At 40.2% G+C, this 16,685-nt stretch overlaps 1 protein-coding gene across 16 annotated transcripts in view; it reads right to left on the reverse strand.

The window, feature by feature from the left end:
• VPS8 (VPS8 subunit of CORVET complex) overlaps nt 1-14,307 on the reverse strand; it is a 252,516-nt gene extending 238,209 nt beyond the window's left edge. For 9 of the 16 annotated variants that reach the window (XM_011286041.3, XM_011286040.3, XM_045037179.1 and 6 more), the window contains exons 1-2: nt 4,377-4,630; nt 3,486-3,554 (exon numbers count right to left, since the gene is read on the reverse strand). In XM_011286041.3, the coding sequence (XP_011284343.1) occupies nt 3,486-3,554; nt 4,377-4,529 (222 nt within the window). In that variant the 5' untranslated portion in view covers nt 4,530-4,630. Of the gene's footprint in view, nt 1-3,485; nt 3,555-4,376; nt 4,631-13,630; nt 13,655-14,181 lie in introns of those variants that run through there. The other 7 variants (XM_045037181.1, XM_045037177.1, XM_045037185.1 and 4 more) reach the window with 3 other exon arrangements.
• Nucleotides 14,308-16,685: the final 2,378 nt, after the last annotated feature.

Consider the following 16,685-nt stretch of genomic DNA (forward strand, 5'->3'; position numbering starts at 1 on the left):
TTCCCCTCCCCTGCTCATGCTGCCTGTCTCTCTCAACATAAACAAACTTTAAAAAAAACTTTAAAAAGAACTCCTGTAAGCTTAAAAAAAAAAAAAAAGTGAGCAAAAGACATGAAAAGGCAATTCACAAGAGATATCCAAAAGCCCAAAACCTATGTCAAAATACCCAATTTCATCAGTCTTCAAAGAGAGAAATTCAGATTAAAACAATGATGTGATACCACTGTACATGGATACAGTGAAAAAGAGAAAATTCAAAAGTTGATGAGGCTATGGTATTCAGCACTCTCATATACTGCTGCTGGAAGTATGTATTATTCCAACCACTCTAAAAAAACCTAAGGCGGGGCACTCAGCTCAGTGGGCTGAGTGTCCAAATTCGGCTCCGGTCATGACCTCACAGTTTGTTAGTTAGAGGCCCACATTGGGCTCGCTGCTGTCAGCACAGAGGCCACTTCAGATCCTCTGTCTCTCTCTCTCTGCCCTTCCCCCACTTTCTCTCTCTCTCTCTCTCTCTCTTTCTCTCTCTCTCTCTCAAAAAGAAATAAACATAAAAACAATACCTGCGGCAATATCTACTAAAGCTGAACATACCTGTATCTGACAACCTAGAAATTCTATTCCTAAGTATATAACCAACAGAAATGTGTGTGTATATATGTGTGTATAAATTTTTTTTTTTTTTAGCGTTTATTTATTTTTGAGACAGAGAGAGACAAAGCATGAATGGGGGAGGGCCAGAGAGAGGGAGACACAGAATCTGAAACAGGCTCCAGGCTCTGAGCTGTCAGCACAGAGCCCGACGCGGGGCTTGAACTCACGGACCGCGAGATCATGACCTGGGCCGAAGTCGGCCGCTCAATCGACTGAGCCACCCAGGCGCCCCTATATGTGTGTATAAACATACCTAAAGACATGAATAAGAATATTCACAGCAAATTTTCATAGTAGCCAGAAATTAGATATTATACAAATGCCCGTCAAAAGTAGAATGAACAATGGTATACACATAATATAGTTTTATGTATGGGAATGAATAATTACATACAAAAATATGAGTGAATCTAATAAAATATGGAGGAAAACAGATCAGACACACAAAAGCACATACTGTATAATTCCATTTATATGAAGTTCAAAGCAGGCAAGCTGATCAATGCTAGAAGTTAGAACTGTGATTATCCTCGGCTTCGGTACTCAAGGGGCACAAGAAGAGGTTCTGGGGTGTTAGTGATGTTTTATTTCTTCATCTGGATTCTAGCTGCACAGGGTATTCAATTTGTGAAAATTCACCAAACTATACACTTACAATTTGTGCACTTTTTCTATATATATGTTACACTTCAATAAAAAGTTCAAAATAAATTTCTGGCTGCACAGTAGTAATGAAGTGAAGCAGGAATTTCCCAGACTGGAAGACTAGGAAGGATGAAGAGACTTGGTCCTGATTAGGCCAAAGAATAGGTTTAACGGAAGAAAAAGGTGGGGAGGTGGGGAGGTGGGCAGGCGGCTATGGTGAAAGAATGGAATTTCACAATTAAAAACCTCAGAGGTAGCACAGTTTCAAATAATGACAAGGCCTAGTAACGTTATTTCATACCCTAAATTCTGAGATTTAGGGTATCTCAATAATCTCTAACTTTCCATCCTATAACATATCTTGGATGCCCATTTCTTCCCAGCTTCTCTTCAGGTTGACATTAATGAACATTACTGAATATGTACACCCACATATCACATATCCTGGAGCAAGTGCTTACTTACACTTTGCATTTTTGCCCTTTCCATTTTGTCCTTTTCTAAAATCATTTTAATACTTTCTCCCCCTGTAGTCTTCATAATGTTCTACAACTTAAGTTTTATTTTTACTTTCACTTATCCACCTGCCTAGCTCCTTGGAGGTGTGAAGGCTAGCCAAATTGCAGTCCTATGTCTCTCCCAAAGTCAGAGACAGTCATACAACATTTTATAATCCTGGCATGTAACACTATGACCCAAATACCTGAGGCACCCAAATTACTACTGAGGATGATAACAGTATTATCTTCTCAGTAAGCCACTAATGACTGTACTTACTGTTACTTATAGATAAGTAAATTGTGCAAAGATGGTTTTTCTTCATTATGAACCTGTTTCATTCATGAGCATTTTCTTCACCATTTGTGCACAAATATGATTAAATATGGCTTTATACACAACGTTCTAATATTACTTTTATTTCACACTTAGTGAAATGAGGATGTGATTAAGATGTTAACAAAAATGACTAAGATTACACTCTTCATCTCTAAATGAAAGATTTCCTATTAGAAAGCAATAAATATCACTGTAATTGGTTAATCTTTCATTTACCAAAGCCTTGTCAAAATTTAAAATGTTTAAGTCTTAGCACAGATCATACATTTTTGAAGTTAAAATATATTCAAAGTAACAGCAATATCAAACTGATGCAAAAAATAGATATCAAAGTCATACAAGAAAAATAAAAGATACAATTCACAGAGAAAGTAGTTCACATCCTACAAAGTGTTGCCTATAACCCCAAAAGTATAGGTAAAAAAGTAACAAAAACCAAGACTCAACTTATTCAAAGCTATGGGATCAGTGGGCATTTCTTTTGGGGAACCTATGCACCGTTATCTTTTAGAAAACTATGGATCTGAAGTAGATTAACACACTTAAAAAATCTTTCTTGCATTAGAACCTAAAACCTCCGAGAGGAGTCTTAAGCAAGTTTTTAAAAGATCAAGAAGACAGAGTTAAAGAACTGTCAGCAGACACAAGGTACATAAAAACTCACATACTTCACCAACATGTTACTGCCACCAAGCTCCTTTATAAAGTCTTTATGATCCACTAATTCAGAAAGTAACATCATTTCAAAACTCTGACCAACTTTTTAACAAAGATGGCACCCATAAGACAAACTGTGCAAGTTTTGTTTTCTTTACACAGAAGAGTGATGAGGTGCATTTCAAGGCTGCAGCTGCTCTTTACTATCAGAGGATGGGTTGAGTATCACTCATAGAGAGGACATTATCGAAACATTATACAAAGCTCCAGAGTGACACGAATTTAGTATTTTAGCTTGCTTCATAAAACATTTTTTCAAATCTACCAAGTATGAGGCATTGTACTTGGCACAGGCATGAAAAGACACGGCTTCTGCCCTTGACAAGTTCATAATCTAGGTGAGCACTGTCCAACAGAACTTTCTGCAACAATGGAAATATTCTGTATCTGTTCTGTCCACCTTAGTAGCCACTAGCCACATGGGGCAACTGAGCACCTAAAATACACCTTGCACAACTGAGAGATTGAATTTTTCATTTTTATTGAACTATAATTAATTTAAATCTAAATTGCTCCATGTGACTAGTGGCTCCCATACTGGACAGTGCAGATCTAGATACATACACTATAATTAATCCAAAAGCATTAAAATCAATTCCATAAAATGACAATGATCATTAATACATACTTACCTCATTGAGTATGCTTTCCAGTGTTGGAGGCGTATCAACTTGAGGAATATCAAATTCCTTGTCATCAATCTAAATAGAGAAAAGAAACTAATGCTCATATAATGCTGCTCTCCCTCTTAGAATTGTGGGAGTGCTTTAATTTATTAGAACCATTACCAATTAAAGAGATAAACATACCAACAAACTGATCACGCAGAGCACCAACCCAATAGTCCACGTTAATAAGGTCAAAAGACTACAGAATTGTTTCCTCTCCTATCCACATATTCAGTGGTTATTAAAAACAAATATGCAGTAACTGCAACATCCTGACAGCCCTTTCCAGAAAGCTTCTGTTCAAGGATTCAGGCATCTGCATTCTTAAATAGTATAAAACAGCATGTCTTACGACAAGCCCCAATTTTCTAAGTGTAAAAAGCAATATACAGAGCAATGTACAACATCATAAGCAATATACAAAGGTCTGACATTGCATTTCTTAGTTATTTCATAAATTATGGTGAGAAATGATTAGGTCAAACAAATTGCCATTAAATATTCTCCTGGTCACAAAAACTTATTAATATCAAATCGATGGGAGGAAAGTCACTTCATAAGATTTCTAAACCTACCACTAGCTCTGTGACCTTGAGCATCTAGTTAACATGGTCAGCTGTATTTCAGTTTCTTCCTCTATGAAGTGGCTTATCAGAGTGTGTGAAGCTCGAATGAGAACATATATTAAAAGTGTTTCATAAATGGTAAATGTACACAAATGAAGACTGATATGATCTCATAAACCTGTTCATAGACTTCTACTAATTCATGTGAAAATGATAAAAAGTCTTTAGGTTCTAACTCTAACCAACGTTCTGGTTAAATAACATCATTTGACAAAAGTTGAATTTTTACCAGATCATTTTTGAACTCCAGTTCCTTGTCCAGATCTATGTAAGAAAATTTTGAAAGCGAAGCTTCAAGATTGAAAGACTTATTCAGTTCTTCTTCTGTAGTCTTGGCACAAAGGCTCTGTTCCACATTTTCATGGTCTGGTTCGTTTTCCATATTTACTTATAATAATTGTAGTTCAGTCAATCCAAGCAAGTTTTTGTTTGTTTTGTTTTGATTTTTGGCCTTAGATCATGATGACCTGAATGATCTGATCTCTTTTTAAAAAGAAAAAATATACATCATTTAGATTTCATCAATTGGACATTTCAAAGACATACTTGGTTAGACTTGTGTGGAAATGGATTCTTCATTCAATCACCTGACTGTGAAGGAAAGAGAAATCAATCCTACGGTTTGAGGTATGATACTGGGAAAGAGCTTCTATGGAAGCACAGAGGAGACATATCTCACTACAGAGTCTGGGAAGGGGTCCACCACCCAAAGTCATTAAGTCTGGTGACAGTGATAGACTTGGGATAAGTTCAGCCACTAGACTTGGGACCAAACAGATTTATGTTTTAAGAGAATAAGGGTAAATTGGTGCCAAGAACTGCAATTAACCGCCCCCCCCCCCCACCTTACACTCCTAAACCCCAAAAAACTCCAGTTCCCCTGGAGAAAAGCATACACATCAGTTTTGTTGTTGGCATCCGTCAACAGTTGGCTTAACCAACTGAGCCACCCAGGTACCCCAATAAATAAGCTTTTTAAAAAAATAAAATACAGTTGAAAATTAGTTGCTGTTATTGTTTTTTTTAATGCCTAAAATTCACTGACAATTTTATCCAACTAGGCTCATTGTTTTTTAGTACTGATGATGAATTTCACTTTGTTCCAAGTTTCATTTTTATCAGATTAAAAGAAACGAGTAACTACTATATGTAAGACATGTAGACTCATGAAGACAGATTTTTCAAGAGCTGAAACCAATTTTTCTTGCTAGTACATTTGGTATATTACCAAATACAGACTAATTTCTTTCACATGTTACAGAAGATAGACTAAAGCTCTGTTCTACAAACACATGATATCAAATACATTCCTAGAAGACATAAGTGAGGGCACTCTGTATCTGGCAACATTTGAAAGTAGCTTTCCAACCTCAGGTACTAAACATATTTCCCCTTTTGCAATGAGCCAAGGGCAGAAGCAATATTAACAATAATATGACTTTCTTCGAAGAGCACTGAATTGACTCATGACAAATTCCTTGTTAATAAAGCTCTCTCGTATTTGCTCCACTTAGGAAAAATGATTACAATTAGTCAAGGAATGTTCGCAAACATGCACAATCTAATACACATTCAGTGATTCCTGAGGACAGTTATTAAGTTTTATCCTTACACATTAAAAAAAAGAATGGAAAAGACCACAATAGCCCCCCCCAAAAAAAAACACTTTTATTTAAATGATTTAATAACCTAAAATATTTCACTCTTCACATTCGTCTTTCTAAAACAACTCACAAAGGAAAACAATTTTTTTTCTGGCTCTTTTTTTATATCTCCTATCTGGTATTAGTTAAGAGGTTCTCAGGGCAGCTCAGCATCTATGAACACCAATACAACATTCAAGAAGTTTCAAGTGATCATCCCTTAAACAAAGAGTACCATCTTGCCATGCTACTCTACTCCACTTTCAACCTTCACTTCACCAAGTTCCTATTATTGTGATATGCTGGCAAAGTGGAAAGAACATAAGCCAAACAGTCCATTAAAATCAGGTTTGACTTTGGGCTTTACCAGCTCCAATCTGTGACCCTGGCTAATTTGTCTACCCTTTCTGAGCCACTCTATTTCTATATCTTGGAAGATGAAATATTGTGGCCATATATGTTTTGCCCATAACAGCACCTCTTGTTGGAGGAAGGGCTCCTTCAAACCATGTGGTTCTTGTGGAGGCTGCCAATCAAAACTCCCCTAGTAACAGAGACTGCATAATGTAGCCAGAGTGCTTCAGGGAGATTCATTAAAATGGAACCGGTGAGGAAAATCTGCTTCCACTGTGTTCTAAACAATGAATAGTAAGGCTGAGCAGCACCCCCACCCTACACCCCACCCTGTTCTGCAGAAAAGGGGGTCATTTATTCAATACGTATCAACTAAACACATACTATAAATGCCACTGGAGATCCACCACTATGGACTCAATTTACATCCTAGAAACAGATTCTCTAACAATAAAATCAACCTACAAAAAGAACCAGAGAAGATGAGGAAGGGGTGTCCTGATACCACTCAGGCCCCCTTATTCCAGTCTTGTATGATGTTCGCTCTAGCCACAGTCTTCTGGTGGTTTGGCTCTATAAGCCAGCATACTCTCCCAACTCTTTTTTTTTTTTTTTTTTTTTTTTTTTTTTTTTTTTTTTAACTCACAATGGAGAGTCCTGACTTTTAGGAATGCAGCTACCTATTTTGCAGAACTACTGTGAGGAATATATTAGATTATGACTATAAAGCATTTAGAATAATGCCTGGACACAGAATAGGTTTTCAAGAAATACTAGCTATTATCATTTAAAATTTCCTCAAGATTTCCAAATTCTTCCAGAGCTAAACATCCTGAAACAATATCCAGTACTTCTGTAACAGTCTGGCCAGTGTTAAGCTTATCATAAGGATACCTTACTGGAAGAGTACACTTACTTCTGCTCTCAGAAGTTTCTTTATGAGCTTAACGTTAAGGGTTTTATCTAATACTAGTACAGCCCCCAGTAAAGCATCAGAGACCCTTCAGGAAAAACGTTTAATTATTATAATTGTCATATACTACTAATTCATTCTAAAATTGTGCTTTTAGGGGTGTCTAGGTGGCTCAGTTGGTTGAGTATCCGACTCGTGATTTCAGCTCAGGTCATGATCTCAGAGTCCTAGGATTAAGCCCCACATCAGGCTGTGTAGAGTGTAGAGCCTGCTTGGGATTCTCTCTCTCTCCCTCTGCCCCTCTCCCCAGCTCACACTCACTTGCAGGCGCTCTCTCTCTCTCTCAAATAAATCAATAAATCAATAAATCAATAAATCAATAAATCTGTGCTTTTACATCAACTTCCTCTTTTATCAGTTACCAGCAATTACACTTTTATGTTAGTGAGCAAATTTATGCAACCCAAATAGACCTAGGAAACAAAAGGTCACCATGCTCAGATTTTCTTTAAAAAAGGAGTCCAATTTTTTAGAAATTGAGCTGTGCTTGAATCTACCTGCGGTAAGTAAAATACCCAGTGATGTCTGTCCTGATCTCCAGCTTGTTACCTTAAATGGCCTTAAATGTCCAAAGGAACTTCACAGAGGTGATAAAATGAAGATCTTGACTTGGGGAGATTATCCAGGATGAGCCATGTTGGCTCAATAAGGGTCTTAAAAAGTGGAAGAGGGAGGCAGAAGAGTGTGTCAGAGAAAGAGATAAGACAATAAAAGCAGGGTCACAGAGACGTTGTGTTGCAGGCTTTGAAGGAGGAGGGAGGATGCCAGCAGTCAAAGAATTTAGGCGGTCTCTAGAAGCTGCAGAAGGCAGAAATGGATTCTCTCCCAGAGCCTCTAGAAGGACCCCAGCCCTGCACAGCTTGATCTTGGCCTAGTAAGAGCAGTGCTGCTCTTGTGAACTAAAGAACTGTAAAATGATAAATCTGTGTTTTAAGCTACATTTGGGGTAATTTGTTACAGCAGGAATAAGAAATGAATACACTATCCAGGTGCCTGGGTGGCTCAGTTGGATACGCAGCTGACTTCGGTTCAGGTCATGATCTCACAGTTTATGGGTTCAAGCCCTGCATCGGGCTCTGTGCTGACAGTTCAGAGCCTGGAGCCTGCTTCTGATTCTGTATCTCCCTCTCTCTCTGCTCTTCCCCCACTCCTGCTCTGTCTCTCTCTCTCTCTCAAAATTAAATAAACATTTAAAAATTAAACAAAAGAGGGGCGCCTGGGTGGCTCAGTCGGTTAAGCGTCCCACTTCGACTCAGGTCATGATCTCACAGTTCGTGGGTTCGAACCCCGTGTCGGGCTCTGTGCTGACAGCTCAGAGCCTGGAGCCTGTTTCAGATTCTGTGTCTCCCTCTCTCTCTGCCCCTCTCCTGTTCACACTCTGTCTCTGTCTCAAGAATAAATAAACACTAAAAAAAAAAAATTTTTTTTAATAAAAAGAAAAAAGAAAGAAAGAAATGAATACTATCAAACTTCAACTATTTTGTTTCTGGTCACATTGCCAATATTCTGAAATACTAATCCCTCCCTCATGAGTTTGTGTGCCCAAATATTTATTGAGAAAGCTCTTCATTCCAATATGCAGACCAATGATAAAATGCTTAATATACGATGCTTCCTATTACACATGATGCAGACACTGCCTACAGATATCACTTAAGTGATATTCCAGTACTACTGATAATTTCCTTTCAAGACTAAATTCTACAACTAGCTTTCCACCCAACCATCCTGCTATCTAGTGTTTCTATAGCTCTTAAGGAGATGCCAAGTCAGACAGTACCTGCAGACAACACAATAGGTAAAATCAATTGTTTCTTAGTCTCCCCCAGAATGAAGTCACATTACTCTGACAGGAAATATCATAAAATCATGATTACCCAGTATGCTGTCATCTTCTGAGTCCTGATAAACTAACATTTTAATAGTTCTGATTTAAGATTATCTGACATCTTGACAGTTCTCAAGGCTATTCCCTCTTAACTAATAAGGTTATTCCCTACCAAGTAATAATAGATTCAAGGATCATTTAAAAATAAATATATGTATCATATAAACAGCAATGACCCCATTTCAACCCTGGTTAACTGAGTAAGAACTCTAGAATGTAACCTATATTAGGCAGGGTGACTATGAAACTCTTTGACCAGTTTTTTTTTTTGTTGTCACAGTTTTGTTTTCACCTCGGCAGACCTTCCCAACTGTTTTCAAATTCCAGGATCCTATTTAATTCACTGACATTCCTTTCCTCCTAAAAGTGTCATATGAGACACTTTTCACATTATGATGAAATCGAATCAAGTTCTGTTTTCTTTTTATAACTTACTGTAGCCCCAGAACGGTATCACGAAATCATGGTATGGAAACAATTTTACATTCCAACTTTGTTTCCAGCTTTCCCAATCTAAGTATTTCTCTTCTTCCATGGCTTTGTTTTGCTTTGTCTTCTTGTGGTTTGTTTGTGAAGAAAAATACAATAGAGGATTAACTTCTATTTGTTTTCTGTGCTCTTTCTCTAGTAAATGGACTCATTCTGAACAGCTCCCCAATGCCTACCGTATGAAATTCCAAAATCTAAGCCTAGGATTCCAGATATCACATGAGCTGACCCTACCTTCCTTTACAACAAAAGGTAACTTGTATTCAGAGTCCTTCAAGAAGAGCTTCCCCTCTTCCTCCATGTCTGCTCGTGCTAGTTCACCTGCCCTTTCCTTTTCCTCTCCATTTATCTAAGTTCCTTCTTTCCTCCCTTCCCTAAGCAACCTCTGAATCCAGAATCCATGTCTTCTTTACAACAGTGCCTTGGCACTTTCCTCATATTGATTCATTAACTTACCATGTGACTATGTCTTTTGTCCCCAACAGAAATGAAGCCAGGCTTCTTTGTATACTCCACATCAGTAGGCTCACTGAGTTACATAGCTATGTAGACATTCAATAAATATTTGCTGATTAACACAAGAATTGGAAGACAGGACTAACACCTGTGTTGCAAATTAAATGTATCAGTTTTATTACCTATAATTGTTATTTGACTCACAGCCTATAGGAATCTGTGCCATAGTAAGCCAAGTTATAATTGAGCTCTACCTTTCTGTAATCAGGCTTGTCAACTACTGTTGATCATATTCATCCCTCAGATATCAGCTAAAACGTTGCTTCCTCAAAAAGACTTTTTTTGTCCTGCTCAACTAAACCAGGTTCCCTGTTAATATGCACCTATAACATTGTTCTCCTCTTTCACTAAACTTGTCACATTGCAATCATTGTTTCAGTGTCTGAACCGTGATTCCCTTCCCTCAGGTTCCAGGAGAGCAAAGACCAGATCTACCTTGCTCACCAATGTATTCCCAATGCTAATCAACCCATCAATCCTTCCTTCCTCTCCTCAATCCCTACCCCCCCCACCCCCCCACCCCCTCCGGCCAATAAGCAGCCAAGCAACACTGCATCACTCACTGGCTTCTACAGCCCCAAACAGCAGTTCTGGTCATTCAAAATAAGATATGGTTAGTCATTCTACCCCCAAAGCCTCCCACCTTGCAAGTTCCATTCTTTGCATCTAGGTGAGATTTTTAAAAATCCATAACAGTGTTTTTTAAAAAATGATCATTTAGTTCATGTATAACATGACACAAACTCCACAATTTCATATGTTTTGTGTTCTTTTACATTAACTCAGACTACAAAACCAAGATGAAAACAATGGAGATGCATCCTATGTCCATTCTGTTTACAGGAATTCAACTATTATCTTCAGCAAAGAGAAAGAAAAAAAAGATTCACAAATACATGGGGACTCTGCACACCATTCCACCCAATACTATACACTTCAGGGTGAGCACGCGACAGGAGATGGATATCTGCTGCCCTTTTGGTCTCAGTTCTTGAATGCCTTGTACATAAGTGATCCATTTCATCTGTGCCCAAAATAACAAATAGCATGCTGTTCCAACATGGAGGAAAAACTGGCTGCGTTGCACTTCCTGAGAGACAGGTCTCCAACCTGGGAGACTCCCTCCCAGGTATTTTTCAGGAGTACTCAAGTTTCACCTTACTCATGGACTTCAGAAACAGACCCTCTGTTAGACACAATGCTACTATACACTCAGATGAGATGCATATTTGGCTCAAGTTTCTTTCCAAGAATAGGCACATTTAAGCCCACAATGCTCAGAGCAGCCACTATGAAAAAGCCCAAACCTGTTTCCCTTTCTCTTCTCTTGGTAAATGGCTGAGAAGAGTGGTTATTTAAAACTTAGGAAATACATATAGAACAACAAATGTTAAAAATAAAAGTGAGGGGGGCACCTGGGTGGCTCAGTCGGTTAAGCGTCCGGCTTCGGCTCAGGTCATGATCTTACAGTTTGTGAGTTCGAGCCCCACATCAGGTTCTGTGCTAACAATTCGGAGCCTGGAGCCTGCTTCAGATTCTGTGTCTCCCTCTCTCTCTGCCCCTCCCCTGCTCACGCTCTGTCTGAGCATGGTGCTAAGTTACTGCTATGAACCATCAGGCACAACCTTCAGGGTGCCACATTCTAAAAAAGAAAAAACTGGGGCGCCTGGGTGGCTCAGTCAGTTAAGCATCTGACTTCTGCTCAGGTCATGATCTCACGGTCTGTGAGTTCGAGCTCCACGTCAGGCTCTGTGCTGACAGCTCAGAGCCTGGAGCTTGTTTCAGATTCTGTGTCTCCCTCTCTCTCTGACCCTCCCCCGTTCATGCTCTGTCTCTCTCTGTCTCAAAAATAAATAAACGTTAAAAAAAAAAAAATGAAAAGCTTTAAAAAAAATAAATAAAAAAGAAAAAACTAACCCCTATCATAATATACAAAATAATGGTAAGATCCATGTCTACAAACATCTATATTATGCATAAATCCTAATATTATTCATCAATTTTATATCAATGTGTACAGAGGTGATAAGTGAAATGAGACAGGAAAAAAAATCACTTCTTTCCAGCTTCCAGTAGGCCCTTAGTATTATAAGAATTACTCTTCAAAGACCCACCCCACCCTTAGAGAACTTCTCCTAAGAAGTACATGGGCTTTGTGTAGACTGAAATATATTCCCCTTTCTTCTTCCCTAAATTGGTACGAGTGAATTCTTTTCAGTTAAATGCACAGAAGATAGGATTCCATTCAGTTGTAGGCTGAGTAGATGGTAGCCTTCCCACTCATCTTAATTAGCTCCCAATTAATTGTCATCTCAATTTCTCTTGGTTAGGGGGTCGAGAAGGATGTGGAGTCACAAGAGATTTTTTTTTTTAAGAGCAAAAGGAAACTTCTTACTGAACCACAGAAGAAAAACAAATTTGATTATGGTTAAAACATCCCTTCAACATCTTTCCTTTGGAAAACTGCTCGTCCTACACTCCAACCTAGCCAGAAGAGTAGGACATGACATTCTGGTACCCGTTCAGCCAATCACTATCCTTCCCTGGAATCTGTAAATACTGAAGGTAGGAGTTTTCTCTTTGTTCTGGGAAGATGTTAACACAGGGGCTGTGACACAGAAATGAAGATAATTAAAACATTAATTCAAGATTCAATTAAGACTCGAACAGTTCGAGTCTATATCTATATATAGATTACACCTGACGCTGTGAATCAAGACACTATCTAACCGCTGTGAAAAGTAGAAACAGATGGAAAGTTAAACATACTTCCTTAAGTTGAAAACGCCTTACTTTTAATTCACCTACATAACTGACATTTGGTATCACAATGGTTGACATCTCCATAAAAGAGTGACAAACAGTTATAAAGTGCCAAGAAGCCTCAATATTCCGAAGACAAAAAACATCCATCTGCTGATGCTGGTCCAGGTGCAAAGAAAATATATAAAGGATAATCAACATACTATTATCTTAGCACTCTAGAATTTTTTCACATGTCTCTTTAACATATGAAGCCCAATAGTTCAACCAGAATTCCCCCACCCCACCCCACTTATCTTTTATTATGCTTTCTATGGAACAGGTCACCTGTTGACAGAGGATTCAATATCCATTTACTTTCTCCTTAAAGTTAACCATAAGCAAACCCATGTCTTCCACAAACATGTAGATTCTCCATCCCCATTTGTATTAGACTTCAAACACACACACACCTGACATGTAATTAACTACCTCTCAATCACAGACATCTGAAGGAGAGGTGGTGCCACAAGTCAACCTCCATGATTGTTTTGCTTGTGTTTTCTTTTTATAGGGGGGAGGGAAGAGTGTGGTAGACGGTGGGCATGCAGAGGACACAAGCCTTTCTGTCCATGTCTAGTATGAGTCTAATATTAGGAGGTTATGGAAGAGGCATGCCTAGTTGAAGAAGGTTCCCAGCTCTTCCTGACAACCCACGGCCATGGAACCTCCCTAGCTGACCCTACTTCATCACACCCTACCCTCCCTTTGAAGCACACCCAAACATTTGAGGCAGCTCTGTTTCCCTCTTTCCCCAGATACCACACTTGGGAGAACACAACAGGACACAGGAGTGGCCTCAAACTTTACAGACCCACCTGTCCTCCTGCTGCCCTCACTCTGGAGCACACTTGCAGGCAGAGACAAACTGGAACCAGCCTCACAGGGTGCACATCAATCCTAAGAGGTGGACACCTCATCTAAGCCTTGGCCCCACACTTGGGGAGCGCACTTGTCCCGACCTTCAAGAGACAAAGTAGCCTACACCTGTACCAGGGGCCTGAAAGGCGGATTGCACATCTGTTTCATCCGGGGGAGGGTGATCACCCGCCGCCTAGTCTCACAATCAGGAGAAGCGGGTGCACCTGACCCTCGGCCTCACATTTGTTAGGAACAAGTGTAAACCGCCTAAGCCAATTCTAGGCCAAACGCCGGACACGCCCCTCCACCCCAGTGTCAACCCTGCCGAGCTCGTGGGCCCCAGTCCAGTTAGTCAGCCTGGGGCTGCTCCGTCAGTCACTCCAGGGCCGCGCCACCGCGCGGGGGAAAGGGCCGAGGCTCAGAAACCCGGCGCATTCTCCTCCCGCCCGGGGGACAGCCCCTCACTACAGTCCCCACCCCGCTGGCCCGCTCCCAGGAGATTCTTTACCTGAGCTCGCGGCCATTCCAGCCCAGGACCCGCGGCCCACGTGACCCCGCCCCCTGGCTCCAGCCTCACGCATGCGCAGTCTACACCACTGATGGCCACGCTTCCGCTTTCTTCCCCGCACTCTTGTCACTCCTGGGCGGTCCGCCCCCCTACACCACGCCCCCATTTAAAGGGCCAGAGATTCAATGTCTCACATCAGGGACTTAATGGGCGATTAACATCTTGCGGAACAGGAGAGTGGAAACGTCAGTGAAGCGCAGACCGGTACCTACAAGTCTTTGAAATGCGAAGACAAAAGCCTCCAGCCCTATGTCAATGAATTCATCTGGCCTTTAAGAAAGAGGCCCTACCTGGGGCGCCTGGGTGGTGCAGTCGGTTAAGCGTCCGACTTCAGCCAGGTCACGATCTCGCGGTCCGTGAGTTCGAGCCCCGCGTCGGGCTCTGGGTTGACAGCTCAGAGCCTGGAACCTGTTTCAGATTCTGTCTCCCTCTCTCTCTGCCCCTCCCCCGTTCATGCTCTGTCTCTCTCTGTCCCAAAAATAAATAAACGTTGAAAAACAAAATTTTAAAAAAATAATAAAAAAAAAAAAAAGAAAGAGACCCTACCTCAGCCAGGCAAGAAAGGTAGTTGATTTCCAGACTTTTGGAATTTGTAACCGGTAAATTTTTACTTAAATCTTTTTAAAGACGCACAAAGAATTGCCAGCTTTTTATTTTGCCAAGTAAGGACAATAAATCCACACTAAAAAACAACTATTATTTTCTAACTTATGGTCAACATTGATCCACAAAAAATACATCTTAACACCAAACGTATAGGAGAGACACTCTCAAATAAAGGAGATATCTTTTAAATGGATAAAAATGTATGTTTATTTCTCTTATTCCTCCTGGAGAAAGATGAAAGCTTTCAGGACAGACTGGATTTTAGAGCCACCACTGTGTTTAACCCTAGCCCCAAAGCACAGATCTTATGCTTACTGGGGCCTATAGTAAAGAAAATGGAAGGAGGAAGAACAGAAGATGCTCCTAGAAGGAGATTTCGAAAATATTCAGTTGGGAAGATATTATTGCACAGCAACTAGGCACACTACACTTCTGAGCCTCTGAAGGGCTCAGAGGTGGGTGAGACACAGCCCTGCCCCCAGGGCTAAGAACTCCATATAGGGACCTAGCTACAATGCTAGTGCATTGTAATGCAAGTCAGGCTCTTTTAAGTGGTATGAGAAAGGTAAGAGACCATCACTTTAGGACACAGATGAAGAAAAATGGTGGAACTATTTTCCTGAGGTGGGCCTCAGGAAGCTAAAAGGAGAAGTTGGAAGGGGGAACCAACTACTACTCAATGTCAATTACAGGAAGAATTGTCAATTACAGACCCCAACAGAAGAATATTCAACAGAGCGAATCATGGATTACAGGACCCAACAGGGAAAGATGTACATTGCATTTCCTCCGAGAAATCAACTACCCCTGGGACTCAGCCAATGAACAATCTGAATCCCTGCTTTCACCAATGGATTTTCCTTCAAAACAACCCCTCCCAACTTACTTCTTCTCCATTAAATAAGTTCCTTGGCTTTGGTGGACTTGCCTATAGTTCTGCCACAGCTTGCTTGTCTGGAAATGCAATTCTTGGTTATTGCCTAATAGACCCATTTTTGCTGGTAAAAACTTGTATTTTTCAGGTTAACACTATGCATTTATGCATGTATACACACACACACACACACACACACACACACACACACACACTGTGTGTAAATCCTAGACAGTAATCACCTTTAGCATGTGCAATACAACTCGGCATTTTATATTTTAGTCTATTTTTTTTAATGCTGGTTACTAAATTGATTTCATGACTCACTAATGCATAGCAACCCATAGCTTGAAAGTACAGCATGGAATATGTTAAAGGTACAACAGGATATAAGGCTGGAAAGACAAAGCCCAGATCCAAGGAGGACATTGAATGCCAAGCTGGGGGTGTCTGCTCTTCTGGTAAGAGGCCCTGGAGGTTCTTAAGCAGAGAACTGCTTAAAATGGCATGACTATAGCTGTGCCTTAGAAGTCTGAAGACCTGCCTTCAGTTCTCAGTATCACATTTTTAGAGGAAAACTATTAAACAGGAGCCTGGCTAGAAGAGAGTCAGCAGGCTGGTGAGATCAGAAACTCTGTCTAACAGAGAACTGTTAAAAGTGTTGGGCAGAAAGGAAATTGGCAGAAGTGGGGGACTGGATTATGATACTGAGGGGTGGGGAAGGTTGTTCCCTGACCTTTCTGAATCTGTACAGCAGTTGGAGAAGTATTCTGTGTAACTCTAGGGAGTAAATCTAGGACCCTTGCTGGATGTTATAGGGAAATGATTGCAAATCACAATAAGAATTATTTTAGGGCAGTCTAAACTGACACAGGCTGTTTGCATTAATTAAATTAAAATATTGTAGGGCACGTGGGTGGCTCAGTCAGCTAAGCATCCACCTCTTGATTTCAGCTCAGATCAT

Source organism: Felis catus, chromosome C2 (assembly GCF_018350175.1).
Source record: "Felis catus isolate Fca126 chromosome C2, F.catus_Fca126_mat1.0, whole genome shotgun sequence".
NCBI classification, from domain to species: Eukaryota; Metazoa; Chordata; class Mammalia; order Carnivora; family Felidae; genus Felis; species Felis catus.